This window comes from Python bivittatus, unplaced genomic scaffold, assembly GCF_059951505.1.
Source record: "Python bivittatus isolate LINGU-HERP-01145 unplaced genomic scaffold, Pbiv_v1 ctg000330_np1212, whole genome shotgun sequence".
Taxonomy (NCBI): Eukaryota; Metazoa; Chordata; class Lepidosauria; order Squamata; family Pythonidae; genus Python; species Python bivittatus.
In genome coordinates, this window is record NW_028277058.1 from 33,250,060 (window position 1) to 33,271,061 (window position 21,002).

General features: G+C 38.3%; 1 protein-coding gene across 1 annotated transcript in view; it reads left to right on the top strand.

Moving 5' to 3' along the window:
* The window catches only part of EMP1 (epithelial membrane protein 1), a 33,641-nt gene extending 14,269 nt beyond the window's left edge, over positions 1-19,372 (top strand). The window contains exons 2-5 of the mRNA XM_007423212.3: positions 6,674-6,793; positions 16,053-16,158; positions 16,258-16,398; positions 17,413-19,372. Of these exons, the coding sequence (XP_007423274.1) occupies positions 6,716-6,793; positions 16,053-16,158; positions 16,258-16,398; positions 17,413-17,567 (480 nt within the window). The 5' untranslated portion in view covers positions 6,674-6,715 and the 3' untranslated portion in view covers positions 17,568-19,372. The remainder of the gene's footprint in view (positions 1-6,673; positions 6,794-16,052; positions 16,159-16,257; positions 16,399-17,412) is intronic.
* Positions 19,373-21,002: the final 1,630 nt, after the last annotated feature.

The window sequence follows — 21,002 nt, forward strand, 5'->3', positions numbered from 1 at the left end:
TTACTTTAGTACAGTGTTTTTCAAACTTGGCAACTTTAAAATGTGTGGACGTCAACTCCCAGAATTCCCCAGCCAGCAGGCTGGGGAATTGACTGCTTTAGGACCAATAGTAGGTGTATAATGAGCAAGGATATCTGATCTCAGTGGAGGAATGCCAAATTGGATATGAAGGGGTGAACTCATTAGGAAAGCAAAACTTTTCATCACAAACTTAAACTGAAGTTTCTTCAGTGTAAATATATTTAAAGGCAGAGATGGGAACATTTCAAAATTATGGAATCTACTTTGCTTTGTATTAGAGCCCCATCTTCTACCAAACCATAGCCTGGTACAAACAACATATGCTTAAAATTAAAAGAATTTTGAGTCCAAAAAACTGTTTTGAATACTAGAATTTACTGGAGCTTGCAGCAAATTCCATTGCTGATTATCCCAAGCTTTATTCATGTCAGCAGTATAATTTAGGGGATGAGCCAGACTGGTTTATTTCTACTGTTGTTAAGCAGCTGGGAGCAAGATATGCTTACAGATCTACTGCAAATCACATCTACTGATAAATTCTGATCTATATTCTGTTGATGCCTGGTTTAGGAAATACTTCAGTAGCTATGCAAATCAAGGAATGACTAGATATCTCTCTTCTGTACTAGAGGATATAATTTATTCCTTTTTCTTCAGTCTACCATTTCTACCTGAGCATGGAAAATGTGAAACTTGCTAAGGCTTCAGAAACCTTGAATTTCCAAGTGTTCCCTGAAGTGTGTTATTAAACAATCTTTATTAGGAAATAGACAAATGTAAGTAAATATTGTGTAGGGAAAATGTATAGCTCCTTGTTGAAATATAAAAGTTTAAGTAGCTAATTCCTGAAGCTTAAAAAAATCAAATTAATCAACAGATGACTAGGGCAATGTTGTCAACCTTAGCAAATTTAAGATGTGTGAACTTCAACTCCCGGAATTCCCCAGCCAGCAAGCTAGCTGGAGAATTCTGGGAGTTGAAGTCCACAGATCTTAAAGTTGCCAAGGCTGAGAAACCCTGGACTAGGGCATAGCAATTCCATTAGTCTCATGCTCCTGATGCCTTCCTATGCTAAGGTGCAGCCAGAACTGGGCCTTCTTAGTAGTAGCCTCTGCCTTTGGAATAATCTTTCTAATGAGGTATGTCTAGTGCCACCTTGATTCCCTCTTCTGTGTCAGATGTACCAGGAGTGGCAGGGTAGAAATGTTTTTTAATAAATAAATTAAAGGCAAACTAGACATCTATAGGAAAGTTTTGCATCACAGGGATAAATAACAGACAAAATGCAAAGGTGTTTCTTGTCATACATTTCCTTGTCTGGGAATAGGCTCCATTCAAGAATTCTTCTCTGTGGGCAGATGTAGGAGTTGACTGTTAGCAATTCTTTTTAGAGAGGAAAAATTCCATCAGGCATATGATTATGCTTTCACAGAATCAGTCTTGGTGATTTGTGATACTGAATATAGTTTTCTCTAGAAAGTAAACTGCATTAAACATGGCATTCCATAATTAAATATAGGCCTCCCACCACTGATATCACTATTGGAATTCATAGATTAGGGGGTGTATTTAAGCCTTAACTATTGAGGAACAGAACTATCAGTTAAGTAAATCAACAACTTCCTTGCCCTGAAAAACCACCATTTTGGGATAAGTACCTCTTGGTTGATGGGTTTGGGCTTCTGGGCATAACATTTATAACAGGAAAAGACTTTATCTGCAATTATCAATTGAAAATGCATGTTTATGATGTCATCTCCTGGGTACAAAGATACTGTTGCCATCACTGTAAGCCGCACACTTACCGCACTGTACAATACTGGAGAAAAGAAAGGTAATGGAAAAATAAGGCCAAAACAACAGCAGGAAAACACAGGTTGGAAGTGTAGTTAGTATTCCACATGTGAGACCAGTGTATTTCAGAAAGGGATTCAGGGGAAAAAAAAAGGCTTTGAAGATATATTTAGCACAAAAGAATCACGTCTAGGCTAGAGCACAACAAAATATGTCATTTTTTATCTCTTGTTTCCATAATCTTGGGTGTTCTGTTTGGTTACTTGCTGATTTTGATGGAGAACAACTAGAGAAGGAATGGTAAAGTTGGATAGACCTAGTAAAAATGGGTGAAGTTGTATTATCTTCTTCTAAAACAGGCCATATACATTTTAAAAGCTGTTCTTTCATGCATATAGGCCTGCAATTAGATGAAAAAGAGGGAATGGGGGAGGTAGAATAAATGAATAACACATGTGATTCTGTAAATCTCTGTGGTTAAGGTTTCCATGACATGCATTATTAAAGGAAATCTGCGTTATTATATATTTTATCATCACAATCACTCTGTTTCTAACCTTTGAGGGTTTCTTTCTGATCACGGTCACAATGTGCTTTGACAACAAAAACAGCACCGATACAGTTTTCTTCTCCACTTTTTAAAGCTGCTTTCTTAACCATCTGTATCTGGGAATAAACCCCACTGGAAACAATGGGGCTTACTTCTGAATAACAAACACGGAGCTGCATAGCTAGCCAACCAGATGGAGATCAACATTTATTTGTCACTATCTGAGTGATTTGCAGCAGTAACTTAACATCAGGTAACAGGTTTGGCCCATCCAGCCTAATACTGCTACCCTCACTTATTCTCCATGGTTTCACATAAGAATCTTTCCCAGCCCTGCTAGGAGATAGCAGGAATTGTATTTGGGAACTTTGGTAGACAAAACAAGTTGTCTACCACTTAGTAGATCAGCAGGAGTTTCTGACTCCCAATTGTAAGAAAAATAGGGGCAACAAAAAGTATTTCAGTTCTATTTGTCTGAGTTACAGAGGAGGTAACTCAGCAGCTAATATTTGTTTTCTAAAGTTGCATGTTTATTTTAAATTTCTGTCATGAGTAGTGTCATAGTAATTGTTTATTTCTTTGCTGCAGTGATACTCACCTGTAAAGTTTTAGCATAATGCATTTCCTTGACCAGGTCTTTCTGTAGCTCCACTTGCCTGTTTCAGAGTGTTGTGTTCATGTTACTTACCAAGAATAATCAAGATGGATACTTGTACTTGCCTGTTCATTTTTCTCTCAGTGTATAGCTCAGGGGATCCAGTTGCAAATTTGCTCCACCCCTAAAGTGATTATTTTGCAAGTGTTGCCAAAATCCCAGCCTCTAATTTGCAGCTGTTTCTAGTATGAGAGCAATTCCACACTGCAGCCTAAACAGCTAGTCTCCCATGCCACTCCCAGCTGTTTCTTAAGCCAGAAATTCCTAAAAGTGCTCCTTATTGAATTGCAGTCCCATAAAGTAGTAGGGAGTTTATTTCATTCTGGGGGCTATGTGGTAGCACTTCTGGAGATCCCCTGTTTGTTGGTGTGGCAGAGATACATAGGTGTGAGGTAGACCAAAAGTTAAGAGTTGCCAGAGATGGAGGAAAATACTAATGTAGTATCCTGGGAACAGGAAGCACGTGTATAGATATCCTCTTATTAAAAGAAGTCCTGAGACCAGAGATTCCAACATTGCCATGGAGGATCCAACATTTGCTTCTATATTACTGAAGCATCACAGATGACTAAGATGTCGAGCTTTTTCCACTTCCTAACAAAAACAGTCAGCAGCACCACTAAGAAATCTCACAGATAATCACTAGTTGCTCAGTCAGGAAAGAATGGGAACATGAATCAACTTAATTACAAATAAATGACAGTTTTCTTCAGAAATGTACTGAGACAGACTTATTGTATTAAAAAGGCTTGGGTGGGTCCCACATTACAAAGCCTGGATTGTTCTTGTGCAGAAAACTCCACAGTAGCATCATTGATCCCTCCCCTCTAACAACAGGTCTTCCTAAATGTCACTGCATCCAGCCTGACAGTAGCCTAGCATGTTGCTCATGCGAATGCCAGCCATACCTCTGGGCCAATGAGTAGAAAGCTTGCCATCTGGAGATAACCAATTCAGGCTGTGAGTGGGGAGACTGCATGCTAGAGTGTTCACATACACACAGAGAAGTAACATCTCCTAATGCAGTAGCAAGGGTGGTGTCATGAAGTCCAAATTACTTTTTCTCTAGGTACTTTTCATTGGTAAGAAAAGATAATTTTATTCTGGCAGGTTTTTGTCTAGATGAATTGATTCTTGATCTGAATGAAGTAATGCCATTCAGTCCCTAATTACATCAGTACCTATGCTTTATTAAATGCTTATTTGGGGCTTTTCATTATGGCACGCTCCACTATATAATGTGTCAGTAGGACAAGATATGACAGCCAGTTTGGTTTAGTGGTTAAGACACCAGGCTAGAAACCGGGAGACCGTGAGTTCTAGTCCTGCCTTAGGCACAAAGCCAGCTGGGTGATCTTGGGCCAGTCACTCTCTCTCAGTCCTAGGAAGCAGGCTATGGTAAACCACTTCTAAAATCTTGCCAAGAAAACTTCAGGGACTTGTCCAGGCAGTTGCCAGGAGTCAAGACTGACTCAAATGTACCAAAAAAAAAAAAAAAGAGGCAAGATATATTTCTATCATTTAAGTAAAATCAGGAAGAACAGTTTAGCATAGCTGTAGGAAAACCAATATACACCCTATACACATGTAAGATGAACATGGCCAGTACTGTAGTCTCGAAAACACCAGATCTCATTTAGCTGCACTGACAAGGAATCTTGGGAGTTAGGATCTAAAACACCTGGAGGTGTCTGTAGAAACCTATACATATGAAGACACTGCCATCTTGAATGGGATTCATTGGCCTATGGGTAGTGTTGGGGAGAGAATCCTGGCTCCAGAATAATCCTACTTATTCTAATGTCCCAATATCATGCCACATTTCCTATCATCCTTTAAGTTTGCCTTGGCTTCAGCCACTATTTTGGAGGTGGTGGTCCCAAGCATAGTCTACTGCTATAACTGTGATTCTGATAGTTTGATAATTAGATAAAGATACTTTGAGCAAAATCCACTAAGAAATGCCAACACACTACTGCATGGCTGACATTAATTTCCATAAAGCTTACACTCGATGGTTTTCTGGAAGATCAGGTCCTTACTGAAATGAATGGTGGTATCTATCTGATGGGCGTTGTTTTGCTCAGAGCAAAAACATGGATCTTTTTTTACCCCTATTTTATGTACAGAGATACCAAAGCATTATATGAACTTAGATAAACAAGGAAATATTTAGATGAGATAAACAACCTTCAAATCACTGCCTGACAACTCACCACTGTCAGAGGTGTGCAACCTTTTTCCTGACAAGGCTGCCTGGGCCTTTGAGCAGTGTGCTTGGGACTGCATTGCAAAAAATTGTGGGTGAAGCTAGGGCGAAACTTAACTTTAATTGGAATTTACGTTTAATTGAAATTAAGTATAGTTAATATATAACTATATGATAATTTGTAATGCATAACTCACTAGCCATTCAGCGAATAATGTTTCCCTTCTGTCACTTTAACAGTTACAATTTGGTAAAACTTTTAAAAACCTTAGGAATTATTCTTAAGACATTCAAAAGCCATATGTGACTTGGGCTTCAGACCATGTACCTCTGCTTAATATTAACTACCTAATACCTGAAAGACCTTACATCAATATTTTTGCTTGCAAATTATTATTTGGAATCCTTGTGTGTCATAGACTATTGAACCTGCATATCTGGATTGGCACTGTGTCTATGATGGGGAACAGAGCTCTTAAAATCAGAAAGTTCTGAGGCAGCGCATACAAGAACATATTGCTTTCTCCAAAGACCCTGGATGTATAGCATATGCCTGGAATAAAGGACTAGATCAGGAGAAAAACCCCATTCGCTAAAGAGCTCAGTGGGAGACCTTATGTTATAAAATCTCTTACTGAGCTTGCAGGATACTAGTGAAAAAAAAAAAAAAAAGCAGGTGGAGGAGTCCTTCCCAGGAGTCTCCTGAGTTTCTTGGAACACTGAATGTGGTATGTTTTTCTTGTCTATGCCTGTGTTACCTTAGTTAAAACTGGCTAGAGTCTAGAGCAGTGTTTCTCAACTTTGGCAACTTTAGGATGTGTGAACTTAAACTCCCAGAATTCCATAGCCAGCATGTTGGCAGCACGCTGGCTGAGAAATTCTGGGAGTTGAACTCCACACATCTTAAAGTTGCCAAGGTTGAGAAAGACTGGTCTAGAGATAGCAGTGTAGAGCAAAAATTGGCAAATGCAAAGTCAAAGAGGCAGAGCAAAGTTTGAAAACTGGGTGAGGTCTGAAATTAGAACAAGGCCTGATGATACCACAAGTTTCCCATCTCTGCTTTAAAGGAAGGATGGGATAAAATGTAATAAATAGTAAGTGAATGGGATTTAAACAAAAATAGATATAATAAATATATGTATGCCTATACATTTTCTTAGACTTATTTATTTATTCAAGCTCCTTTTTCAAACACATATGATTTTTAGATACTTTAATATCCTGAAAAAAATTGTTTTGGTATTCAGAGTGCTTGACTAACATCTTAAAGCAATTAAACTGCAGATTTGCTAATATTTGCAGATCCACCTTACTGCATTTTGTCACTGATTGGATTTTTAAAAATCTGTCCTTCACTGCCTGCATGTGTAGAATTAGTGTTGAGCCATGCTCTTACATTCAGTGCTTGTTCTTAGATTAACCTGTATCTGTTTCTCCCCCAAAGACTTCTCTGCATTTGAGACCATTCCTGAAGTGAGGAGCCAAGATGTTGGTACTACTGGCTGGCATTTTTGTGGTCCATATTGCCACGGTCATCATGCTCTTTGTCTCCACCATTTCTAACGTAAGTAGCAAAACCTTCTCAATGTTACTGTTCTGCAATAGCAACAATAAGCTGTTGGATCTCTTCCAACTTGGTACAGACCCACGGCAAGCAATGCTTTTGCAGCCAGAGGCAATCCCTTCCTTTACTGTGTTTTGGGGCATCTGATAGTGATCGATACCGTGGTAGTGACAGGATGAAAGTCTAAGGGTGGGTGATCTGGAATTTTCAATCCTGTTTCTATTTTTTAACTGGGGCAGGGGAAGAGATAAAGAGTTGAGCAGTTTTGAAAAAGAAAAGTGTGTGAGTCTTATTGGAAGCTTTGCATGTGCAGTTTACTTGTTACTTGGTTATAAAACAGTAAAAAGTCCTATCACTATAATCAGAGAGGGGAGGAGTGGGGTCCAGGGGCTATAAAAAAGCTAGGGACCTCATTGGTGGTCCATGTGCTCTAGGCTGCCAGTCCCTTCATTTTCAGACTGAGTTCAATACACTCTCCTAAATGCAGGATCATCTAGTAGTGTTGGATTTCAACTTCCCCTTCCCTCCTGCCTATGAATTCTGGGACCTACGGACTGATTTCAGACATCACACAAAGCTATGGTTCATTTAGCTACATTTTATTAAATAAACAACAATTGGCTGGGTTTGCATAGTACTAACCATGATGTGCAAACTGCAACACCTGTGATCACACAAGGCATAATAAGACAAAACCAAACAAACCACATTATGGTTTTCTGTGTCGTGCCAGATCAGAACTGACTGTATCTGGAGTGTGCCAGACCTGGGGAAGACTGGTCACTACATTCTTGAGTCACACACCCTTAAAAGCCAGTTCATCAACCATATATTTATACCTTCCAAAAACAAATGACCTCCAGGAAAAAAAAAAATCAGAAAACTCTTCTGGCTTGTTTATATGGATTAAGGTTTCTAAATCTGGTTGTTGAAAATTACAACAGAAGTAACACCCCAAGGCCCAGTGTATTCCCTGTGTATTAAATGAAACAAAGCAGCAATTCAAGACCGCCTAAAGGCGTGAAATGGAGATCTTTCCACTCTCTTATCCTGATCTTGAAAACACCTGGACCCACCCCATTAGAAACAAGTCGGGTGAGTGGAGTTAGGACATACTAGTTGTAAGGTGCTTTGCTCTCCCACCTGCCAGACAGTCTGTTGCATAATTACAAGGTCTTTCCCAGCTTGTCTGCTTTTGGAATCATAAAACATTCTCATGAGCTCTTTGGCAAAGCCAAGCCCAGTGGGGAGAGAGGGATATCATTTGGCAGGGCTCTTGGTTTATATGACAAATCCAGCTTCCTGTCCATACAGAAACACTGTGTACTGTATCACTCTCAAGATTACAGGTTTCTGTGATTTAATAAGCGCAGATCAGCAGAGACAAGAGCACAATAATACTTAGGAACAAAGGATGTGTTTTGCACATTTGTGTATTGTCATTTTTAAAACTAAATTAATAAAATTGGTTGAATTAATACAAATCAATACAAAGAAAAACACATAAACCTGTCTATTAACAATGTTATCTTAATATAGCTATATATATTTCAGCAGCCATCCATAGTCTGATGTTTTCCAGATGTGTTGAATGCTAAAATCATTAAAATGGGTTCCACCACAGCATGAATATCAGCACTGCCTGGAGTATGCTAGTATCTGTCTTTCTCTATTCAAAAATATACACAAAACCTTGTGTTTATGAGAACTAAGTGGATATTCAAATATAAAGTGAAAACAGATTTAACTCTTCCTCTCAAAGCTTTAACTTTTACCTATTCCCTATCAAACTCTGACAGAGTAGCACCATCCATTTCAAATATTGTTACAGAAATGACTTTTCCGCATTAAAAAAAAACAAAACGAAAGCAACAATATAGTCATTTAACTTGTTTAGATTAACTGAACTATTTTAGAACCTTCAGTTTATGACTGATTAGTTCTGCTTCCACGCACATATACTATACTGTACAGCAGTGTTTCTCAACCTTGGCAACTTGAAAATATGTGGACTTCAACTCCCAGAATTCCCCAGCCAGCATGTTGGCTGGGGAATTCTGGGAGTTGAAGTCCACATATTTTCAAGTTGCCAAGGTTGAGAAACACTGCTTTAAAGTGACTTAAAATGGATTTAAAAAGCATCATTGTAGCCCTACAATTATATGGAGCAGAGAAGGAGGTAGTAACAGTAGTTGTTTTGCAAATGTATGTTTTGGCTAAAGGTGGCTCCCAGGTCAGAAAAACTGATTGATCTGTCCAACTGCAAAAATCCATTGCTACTGATTCAAGGGGAGTTGAAGTCCACACATCTTCAAGCTGCCAAGGTTGAGAAACACTGCTGTATAGTGAATCTGGATAACATGTCTTTCATTTGACTGTGCCAGGTACCAGTTTAACTTGGCCTGTGTGATAATTAAAAATCAGTATGATTAAGCTTGCACCTACTGGCTAGATCCAGCAGTTGATGTTCTCAGATTAAGGTTTTGCACCAAGCAAGTGGTTGAAGTAGGTGACCTCTGAGGTGCCTTCCAACTCTGCAATTTTGTGATTCTATGACTGGGGATTACCGGTAGCTGAACAGGATGCAAAGTTCAGGTATGTAAGGCTATGTAAAGAGGGATAAGAAATCTTCTTGGAGGCTCTGGAGCATGAGATAAAGCAATATCTTGTGGCAGGAAAATAAGTCTAACCATTTTGCAAGTCTCCACATAAAGCAATCTTCTCCAGTCTGTTCCTTCCATTCTCTCAAAATGTTGAGCTTGAAGGCTGTGTTCCTACAGCATCAAATAAATTAGTCAGGATCCTGAGGAGAAGGAAGTTTAGATGTCAGGACTGGATCATCACACACAGCTTTCTTCAGTGCAGTATTTCTTTGAATGATTCAATAATATCATTCCAGGAAATGGTGCACATAGGGCATTTTTAATGTAAAAAGGGTAGGCAAAACTTTTGGCATTCACTTATGCATTTAATAAAGTAAGCACTACCATGCCTCCCTCCCCCTTGCAAATTCTGAAAGGAACTTTTTCATTCTGTGTAAAAGAGACAGACCCTTACTCCACCCCTTTATCAGGAAGCAAAGAACTTCTCAAAAGTAGGCTTGAGATAACCCACCCATTAAATTCTATACTATTCAACACTCTGGTCCTCATTGTGTAAATTCCTCTGAAGAAAATTTATATTCATTTTGAGATTTATTTGTTTAGTTGATTTGCTCTTATAATTGACCAAAGGAAAGAGGTCCAAAGGAATGTCAAGAAATGCTATAATGTCACGGATATGCAATAGGCAATAAGGACCTGTTAATACGTAATTTGGGCATAGGGTAGCCTTTTCTAATGCTGTCTGGGAAGAATTGAAACTGTAGTCCCATGCATTCTGAAGGGCATCAGGCTGGGGAACAGGGGCACAGAATAGGAAAAGTTGATTTTAGGAGATTATTTCTCAGAAGCAATTACACCATGCATTGATTATTCAGCCTTATATCCTATCTGGTTCAATTACTTAGCCTTTATTGATATGTTCTCAAATAATGTATTAGGGTACTTGAACAACCCTGAATATTTGTTTTTAAAGTCAGAATGTACTAAACCACTAAATTTTCTGGGCACCTTTGAGTTTTTCTCCTTTCTTTTTATTACCTTGTTCCCTTTCTTCCTTTTTTTCCATGTTACTTACAAGCACATAGAGTCACTTGTTGAGATGGGTGGCTATAGAAATAATTAATTAATTAAATAATTAAGTAATTAAATGTGCCAAATTTGTAATGAAGTATAGGACAATTGGAGGAATTTGTTCCTTCACTTCTAAGATGAACTGAACCAGCCTGTACCTTTTGGACTAAATATGCAGCATCAAAGTTAGATCTCCGCCATTTAGGTACCTTGCAAATATTCCAGCACAGTCCATGGTATAAAAAAGTATCAAAAGATATTTTAAAATGGGCATTTTGAAAGAATTTTTTTTAAATAAAAAAACCTCTCAATTTAGATATGGGTTTTCACTTAGACTTTTTTTTAAACACAGGAGTAGCATATATTAATGGATAGAAACATCCCAAAATGACACTATAATGAATGGATCCACCCCTAACTAAGTGCTGTATTTGCATCATTTATGCAGTTGCCAACACACAGGCCCCAGTCATACGGCAGCATCTAGCTTATTTTGGCTTATCTCAAAAAACAAAAACAGGGTAGGACTGGGTTAATACTTAGATTCAATCCACTAAAAACGAAATTCATAAACACACACACACACACACACACACACACACACAGATCAGAAGGAGTCTAGTAGCACATTTCAGATTAACATGTTTTATTTAAAAGGCATAAGCTTTTGCAGACTATAGCCAACTATTTGATGCTGTGGCTCATGAAAGCTTATGCTTTTAATAAAATGTGTTAGTCTGAAAAGTGCTCCCAGACTCCTCCTGATTTTTGGTTACTATAGACTAACATGGCTCTTCTCCTACAATAGATATAAAAGGTTAAATCAGCATGAGCTGGAGGCTTTTCCAATATATGATTGCCCTTGATGACTGTGTGAATAGGTTTTGAGGTCCAACGTTTCTCCTAAGTGAGCAGGACTTGCCTTGTGGGCTGTTTATATCATCCATCCATCCATCCATCCATCCATCCATCCATCCATCCATCCATCCATCCATGTCTTCCTTATATTAAAAACCCTTCATCTGTAAGTTGATTTTCTTCAAAAGAACCAGTCATTTAGGCTTAAAAGTGAAGCAGCCTTGTCTAATCTGGTTCCCTCCTGATGTGCAGGAATTCATCTCCCACAGTCCAAAGTCCATGCAGCTGGTAATGTGATCTGAAGTCCGGTGAGGACCAGGTTGGGAAGACAAATTTAAGATGATTTTAGTTTTGCTAACATCAATTGCAAACAAGTTATCAAACAGGTTTTCCTTTACAAAAGATAAAAGAATCCCCAAATCATTGCCATGGCTATTACAGACTACTATGAATATTTCAATAAAATTAATGTAATGTTGATTTGATATTGCTGGAAACATTAGCTCTAAACTACATAATTTCTGTTATGTTCCCTTAATTAGACCAATCTTAATAAGCTCACAATAAGTACAGCCCTCAGGAGATAAGCAAATAAGAAGGAACAGTTCCTCCCAACAATTTCCTTGATAATGGTTCAATAGCATGGCTGAGCAATTCTTGGGGTAGTGGGAAGTACTTGTGGCTTTTTAGAAACTTCTTGTGAAAGATTCAAAATTCAAGATTCTTTCTACACCACTTCCTTTGGAAAAGAAAACAGTCTACTAAAAATCAGCTGAGGACTGATTTTCAGTGACCTACACCCAATGCTACATGAATAAGTATACTTATTAGGAATGAAGCCTCATTGGATTTCACAGCATTGACTCTGGACTGCTAGCTGGTGAACAGTAGAAGTGAACTAAGCAGGAAGGCCGTGGAATGTGTTACTCATAGTTGCTCTGGCCACACTTATATTTACATATCAACTGGCTCCTTTGCTTTAGTTTATGATGACATCTGCTGGATGTTTCTATCTGAAGCAGCCTAATCATTTTATACACACTCATACACACACATACACTCACACACCCGTGGCACACAAGCCAACATATCATTGAGCAAAAACAGGAAAGATACTCAGACGCCAAAAAACTCAGGAAACCACAATGAGTTCTTTGTTTTCTCAGCACTCTGTTGTTCCAGTATCTGGCCTCCATCCCGCCTCATCAGAAATCCATGAGAATAGAATTTTGCAGAGAGAGGAATATGTTTGTCACATCCATTCCAGCTTCCCATGACTCTCATTTGAATACGGAAGATAGGAAATGTACAGCTAGATTTCCCTCCAGGGATTTCCTCCAAGTATTTTATGAAGTAAGCAGCCAGAGCAAAAATGCCCTGCCCTTTACTCTGCCACTCCACCAGCAGAATGTCTGCTCCTTTAGAGCAGGGTTCCTTAACCTCAGCAACTTTAAGATGGGTGGACTTCAACTCCCAGAATTCCCCAGCCAACATGCTGGCCTTAGAACTGAAGGTTCTAAAATAGTTCAGTTAATCTAAACAAGTTAAATGACTATATTGTTGCTATATGGCTGGGGAATTCTGGAAGTTGAAGTCCACCCATCTTAAAGTTGCTGAGGTTGAGGAACCCTGCTCTAGCCTCCATCATTGCCACAGACCAAATGGGCCCCTATCAGCTATGTGGGTCCCTTATCACTTGAAACACTCAGCCTAATTACTTTTTGTGTATGAATAATGTATAGGATTTTTTTTTAAAGCTCAGGAACACTCAGTTACAGTCATCTGGAAAGGTTTTATAAGGAACAAAACTCAAGGAGCCATTTTCATGTTGTAAGTTACAAGAATTCACTGCCACCCCCCTACACCCTTTCATAATGTAATACTAAGGTACAGAGACTAGGCTCTGAAAAAAATGATATCCATCTATCTCATTAGCATTTATGTTTAAAGTTGCATTATGTTTATTCGAACATACACGCACAAAATTGTACTAGGATATACATGGAGGGCGGTTGTATTTTCTTATTTTTTAAAAATATAAGCTGCCTGCAGTCACTGAGAGGTGGGCAGCTTCTAAACTGTACAGGGAAATTATACAAAGAAATAACTGAATTTTCATTTATTTCAGTGGGCCTCCTCTAAATAAATCTGTTCTAAATGAGTCTGTATTCTACTCACTATAATCTGGAAGCATAGAAAATATAGTTATAGCCTAAGGGGACAGTCAATATATAATAAAATGGTAGCTAACATATCAGTTTACACTACAAACATTTTTAAATGATACAAATACATCAAAAAGTAATTAACCCTGACCATGCTTAGATCACAGGGAAAATCTAGTTGAAGGACTATTCGTGACATCAGAAATGTGACCCTTTCTACCATATTCTCCAGGCATCTAGCATCTAATAATTCTTGAAGTTTACTTGTTAATAAATTGTTTGCATTTTTATAAATCTGGGCATGTGGTTGTACTGTAACTAAGAACTCTCAAAAAGGCAGAAAAGATCCTTCATGGAGTAGCCAGTCCAGCTCTGGTCATAAGGCAGCTGCAGTGGGAATAGGGCATCCATGGTAGTGGAGGGGGTCAAAAAAGACAAAGGGCCAAGATTTCATGTGGTTGCAGCTACCATTTTTGTGGTTTTGACCCCTTCCCTCGTAGATGCCCATGAATGAGAGTGTCTAAGCCTTCTTTATGATTTATAAATATATTGTGGTATAAACAGAGTAAAAGCAGCAAGCATTAAGATATACAGTATTACTGCAAGTAATGATGAGGCAAATTTCTTTATTTAATACAGTGACAGTACCTAAAGTAGAGTTTTCTGAATTGATCACCTTGTATGACACTCACTTCATGGCTGCCCTGAATTTACTGTTCTAAACTTCGCTGAACACCTGTGATGGAATGGTGTTATGAAGGCCGCGCTCGAGGAGATAAGCATTCCCTTAGCCCTCAATAGGAGCGTGGGAAGTTTAAGAAGATGAGACTGGCACCATCCTAAGGAATTCAAGGTGTTGTGGCTTGCTGGCTTGGGAACTTAGGTTCAGTCTGAAGAGATTTCTGTCCTGAGGTGGAAGCTAATAAATGCAACAGAACTATATTGCATTGTCTCGTGGAGTTTTTTGGGCTGAACCTGACAACACCTTAATTATTAGATTCTGGCTCTTCAGTAGAAAGTCAAGGGGCCATCAGAGAAGGTCTGCTTAAGCATAAAATCTGGTGAAACCTAAACTTGAGAATCTCTGTTTCCTTTTTTTTTTTTTTTTAAGATAATCCTACCTTTTTGAATTTTTGAGGAAGAAGATCCAAAATCTGTGAATGGAAGGCCCAGGAGTATGGGAACATATGGGCTAGCTCTACTGAAGTAAACTGTAGACAGGGATCATACTTAGAGGAGTAATTTTCTTGCAGGGGGTCATTGGTTTGGTCCCAAGGATCCCTAATTAAAAAAGGTCAGGTATAAGATGATGCAAAAGGCCTCTGCTTTAAGCCCTTCAGAGGTATTGTCAGAACAGAAAATACTAAGCTTGGTGATGAAATTGTTCGCTAGTATAAGGCAGTTCCTTATGCCTAGTGCATGAGGACAAGAGCCATCAGTTGGAGTAACCATCTGCATGTCATATGGTTTTCAAAGGAATGTGTGTTAAGGCGTTTTATGTCAAAGCTAATTCATTTTGGTTGCCTAGGACAGAGCAGTAAATACCTCTTCCTATCACAAGCCAAGAAGCCCAAATCTCAAGAGAGATAAATGTGATAATAGCCATCACTTTAGATGTTTTAAGAGAGGAGTAGAAATTTCAAGAAAGGCGTGGCTATTGGTGGCTAGTAGCCTTGGTGACTGTAAACTGTCTCCAGAATCAGGCAGCATACCGTACCTTAGACACTAACCTCTGGGAAACAACAGTGAAAAGAGCTATCTCATAAATTTCCCAGATGGACCAGACATGACACTGTGTAAAAGAGTGCTGGAGTAAATAACCCTTTGGTTTAATCCAGGTATAATTTCTTAGGTTCCAATGTTCTCTTTTTTATGCCCACTGAGTTTCTTTCCCTCTGTTCCTATATCTTAGATCATGACTGGTTCCAAACATTCCCAAATTTGCTACAGCAACAACAATCTCAATACCATTTTGCAAGTAGCTTGAACATAACAAGATTTTTTTTCAATAAATGTTTTATCAGTGGCTATTTTACTTGTTGGCTGTTGGAAACCAACTCTCTTCTCCTTCCCTTCCCCAAGAATAAGGAAAACCCAAAATTGATTTTCTAGATGATCTTCACATTGGGACTTGTTAATTACAGTATTTCCTGAGCAGCAACAACAACAATTTTCATGAACATCTCATTTTTTCTGTTCATATTATTCATTCTACTATACATCCCTAGTAAAGTTACTAAATCAATATCAAATTTCACATCAGTAATTGCCTTGCATTTTGGCAAACTTTTTTCTTAGTTTATATTATCTTAAACACAAGAAAATTTGCAATTATAGTATGTGTATTCATGTTGCTGAAAAAACATCCTAAAATCAGATATATGTCAGTATAATCCAGAATTTCTTTTGGTACAAAAACATCATTCTTTGTGGAAAACCTAGTAATTATTGATGGCACTTTTGCAAAAGTTCAGCTGAACTGGCTTCTGGTTTTAGCTTGATAAGTCAGCTTTCTTGAAAGGAGGTAATCCAAATATGAAGACTTCTTCTGCTTTATTTTAGGTCTGGATGGTAACCACCATTTTTGACAAAACAAACTCCTCAGGGCTCTGGAAGCAATGTTTTGAAAACACTTGCCATGACCTTGTTGTTGATGATAATGACTTGGGTAAGAGACTATTTATTTTCATCTATCCATATTGCTTTAATAGTACCTTGTTGTCCATTGGATTCACGCTTTCCTTCCTTTCTTTCCATGTGTCTTTAGCTGCCCTCAAGGCTGTGCAGGCCTTCATGATCCTGGCCATTATCTTCTCCTTCATCTCTTTGGTCATGTTTGTGGTACAACTCTTCACCATGGAGAAGGGAAAACGCTTCTACATCACTGGAGCTATTATGCTGATTTGCTGTAAGGAAAACAATTGTCTATAGTAGCAGGCTGGAAAAAAGTCCAAAATACTGGGGAAATTATATGGTTATGATATTCAAATATCTAGTACTTCATATACAGTAGTTGTATTGGAAAGAAACATATAGTTCATTGCTTAAACAATATATATTTATCAGAGAGTCTAAAAGAACAAAACATCTAAGTCTAAACATAAAGTCTTCCTTCTTGGATAGCTGTTAAAGAAGGTACCAGGAAAAATTCTATGGGGAGGGCATTTTATAATTGTGAAGGGTACTGATGAAAAGGGCCTTTCATCGTGGCTACCTTCTATACTTTTTTCACTGGGGGGAGCTTGGAGAAAAAATATTCAGTACATGTGGAAAGGAGATACTACCTTTTGTGACAGTGTACAGATGCAGTATATTACTGCTGGGATTAGGGGCCTACTCCAGGGAAGAAAGTATGGTTATTCCAAGGTATTCAGGCAGACTTGCCTATACATAAGAGGCTAAAAGAACTCTAAATTGAGACTGAAGCAGTCTTTTGTAGGCCAACTCAAGATTACAAAATAGCAAGCATTGGAGTTTTTATCAGGCAGGATGAAGGGGAGGAAAAACGGACAGAAAAATGGGTAAGGGCAAATAATGTGATTAGCGTTCAGGATATTAGTTATGGAATGATTGCAGACATGCAACTGGGCTCTATTAGCAGTAGTGTTAGGTTTTGAATTTGAAAATATTTTTTTAAAAATCCATCTGATAACTTAATCACAAATCAAACCAGAATAGCCCTGTGCAGTTTGAGTTATTTCATTATTGAAAGCGATATTTTGCTTCAAAGCAAAATATATTTTGTTTTATAATAACAAAGCAGTTGGATTTTTTTTCAAATATTCAAATTAAGGAAGTCAATCTTTTTCTGTCCAGCTTTTTTCACTATGAAATCTACAATTGTTTGGATAAGCTAAAGATTTAAAGTGTCTTCCCAATTTTACTTTATTATTTATTTGGTTGGTTGTTTTTGTCTTTACAGGGCTGTTTATTTTGATTGCTGCCTCGATCTATACTGCCCGATTTCCTCAGAAATACCAAACAGGTCACCATGGATATTCCTTTATACTTGTCTGGATCTGCTTTTGCTTTAGCTTCATTACTGGGATCCTGTATCTTGTACTCAGGAAGAAATGAGGGTTGTAAGGATAAAATTGAGAGAGAAGATTAGAAATTGGGGAACTGGTGGGAGGGTTGTGAACTCACTTTGCTATGAGAACTGTTTGCCAAAACTAATGAATACACTACTCACCCAACATGCCTAATCACAGAAAAAATCCACTAGAGGGAGTTGCTATAGACTCTCTCCTGTCATGAATCTAAGACCATGAAGATGGTTGAAGAATCTTCAGAGTAGCAGAGGTGATATCTCTCAGACTCTATTCGAAGGCCTCAGTGTTCTCCTTCACTGACTGCAGAAAAGGCAAAAATAATGTAAGTTGTTCAACTTCCTTCTTGATCCTTCAACAGCATGACACATCACCTATGATCAGCACCACCCATTTCTAGTCATCCAAGAAGGTATAATAAACTGAGACACTAAAAGTGTCAGCCTCCCCTCTAAATTAAGTAGTGTTGAAACTGGCCATACTATAAAATAAAATGAGGCACTTGCCTTAGTCATCTGATGCTGAAGTACTGGATGACAGAACTGTAGTTACTTCTCAGTTTAACCTGCGTCTCCTAAGCCATCTAATTGTTCCATAACCAGTTCCATTTATCACTGTGCCTATTTTCCAAATGTGGAATGGGAGAGATGTTATTTCATTGTTCATCTCAGTTTTTTAAAAAATCATTGGAATTAAAAGATATGAAATGTGAAAAATCAACCTGTTTGAAGATTATCTAAATTGTACCTTTAAAATGAATGTTTTAAAATATTTCATTTCCAATCTTTATTGACATGTAAAGAATAGTACTGCTGTTGCTGAAGAAGACGGAGGGACAATAGCCATGGGGGAATGAAAAGAGAGGTGAATGGTAAAGGAAGATGGGATAGGGTGGGGGAAGGCAAGCAATAATCATAATTATAAAGCATGTTATAAAGGTGTGCAACTTTCCATCAGAACTTGAGATATCCATTTGACAAAGCTGCACTATGAAGACAGAACTGTTGGGTCCGTAATGTTTGTGTTCTACAAGCTGTCAATTCTTGAGGCTTTCAACTCTGGCTCATGGGATCTCATCTCCCAGCATCAAATTAGATAAAACTATCAACACGTTCTCACTTTATTGAATAGAAAATGGGGGGTGGTATTGTTAAACTAGTGCTTTCAATATTGGAACTTGCATTTAAACTATAATATATAATGTTGGTATAGGTATGTTGAGGGCAGACTTTAATTTTGCATTGGATAAGAAAGAAATTATTTGTAGTATAAAACAAATCCACTAGAGTCAGGATTCTGTTTTGCTAGATGATCATAGAAACAAGCCTTCTGTTTTTGGTGCCCATCTTAACTCTCCCCCTCTGCTTTTATTGCATATAATGTGTCTCCCAAGGGATAAGAAGAAGCCCAGCTAATTAAATTTTGCAAATAGAGGGCCAAGCAGAAAATTGCTATATGAAAGTGGAAAGAATTCTTATTACATCATAGTTACAGTTTGCCTTCCTGCCATATACTGTAGATCAGTTAAAAATAATGAATGGAAACTATGCTTGGGAAGTTGCTAATACTCTCTCTGCTTTATTGTACTTGAGTAATATGAAAAGCAAGGAGGGGGGAGAAATTCAGGGTTGCAAATTTAGTATAAACAGTATTCTCTTTCTTGCTGTCTTCATTATACAGTTTTACATGTATTTGCTAGATTATGTTCTGTCATACTTGCCATTTCTCAACATTTATTTTATGTGCAGTCATTGTAAATATTTTGATACAAGTGTCCCTAGAAGTAGGGATATATAAAATAAAGTAAAATAAAATAAAATTCCATTTCTCAGACATGTGAGTCTTATTGATTTTCCAGCAGCATATATCAGTAGTACTTCTTCTCCTGAAGGAAAAATGAGAACAATCTAGTGTTTTCAGGACAACCAGCATGGCAGAATGCAACTCCTTCATGATATCTAGAAGCTCAAATAGAGTTGCTGCTATGCAGCTAAGGTGGTGATACACAGGTTATTTCTGGAGCCCAGCTTTAGGTAAAGGCATTCACATTATGGAATGGGCTGCCTGGTACCAGCTGAGATGTCACAAAGGTTCATTGTCACCACCATCCCATTTCTGGTGAGCAGATCTTGGATAGGGAACACCATCATGTTTCCAGCCAGGTTTTGGTGATAACATGGTCAGCTCTTGCCTCCAGTATCATGGAGGAGTGAGATTTTATTGCATACAGATGAGACACAACTGAGGACAACGTCTCCAACAAAGAGCCTAAATTCTGCTGAACTAATACAAAAAGTGCCTTTCCATAAACATTTTTGAAACTGTGTCAAAAGTCAGCTCTTAATGACCCCACTTTCTTTTCTGGGATGCAAGGCCTGATATGAGAGTGAAGAATGCCCACTAATTTGCCTTTTGGGATGGGATCATTATGGAAAGCCAGCTTGTTTGGGCAAGCTTGTTTTCTCCATCACTGACTTCAGTGGGGTGCCAAGCTGGGTGAAGCACACTGGGAAAGTTTGGCCTTTTCTGGACAGATAACAGTAGTGCCAGGATTATGACCTCCTCACCACATTTTACACAATTTAGCAGAAACAGCTGAGGCAGGCTGCTACACAGATATAATACCATAGAGACAGGAAGTCCAGAGAAAAAGTGGTTTTATCGGGGGTAGTTGGTGGGGAATGGACCACTTGTAGCCTTGCCATCTCCTATTCTTAAATGCAGTAAATGTTTGGGCCAGTGACATATTGACCTAGCACCCATCTACTTGGTGCTGAGAGAATTAAACTGTCCCAATCACAAGGAATTTTAAAATAAAGTTTGATTCAAATAGGTCAATAAAGGTTAAGGTATTCAGAGTGCTGAGCGGAAATCCACGTTGTATAGGAACAACTAGCACAAAAATGTAAGATTCCATTAGCTCATGGAAGGTAAAGTGAAGGAGTAGATCAGACAAATACAGGGGTGTCTTCAGGGAGTGGGGGAGAATAAAGTCAGGATGACAGGAGAGATCAAAGCTCTGCCTGTTTTTTTTTTTTATACTGTATATCTGTTGCACATGCAATGCACATAAAAAGCAGGTGGAGCTTTGATCACATGGTCTCAGCTGCCTTTTTGAGTTTTTACCATAGCCAGTGGACACTCTGGGACAAATAGAAGGATTTTAATAGTTTATGAATTTGAGGAAAAGGTAGGAACACACACAAAATAAACCAATCACAAGAAACCAGAGCAACAGAATGGTCTCTCTTCTCTTTCCCTCAGAAAATGGAATGAGCAGGACAGCAAGCAAATCATTGGTAGACAGTGGGGAAAAAAACTTATGTTCAAAGAGAAGAAAAGCAAAGGGACATTCTACTCCCAAAGAATATTGACAGGGAGAATTTGTGGAGGTGATAAAACTCACTGACTATCTAATCATGCCAATGTCAGAGAGACCATCATACCACTTCAGCCATTTTCC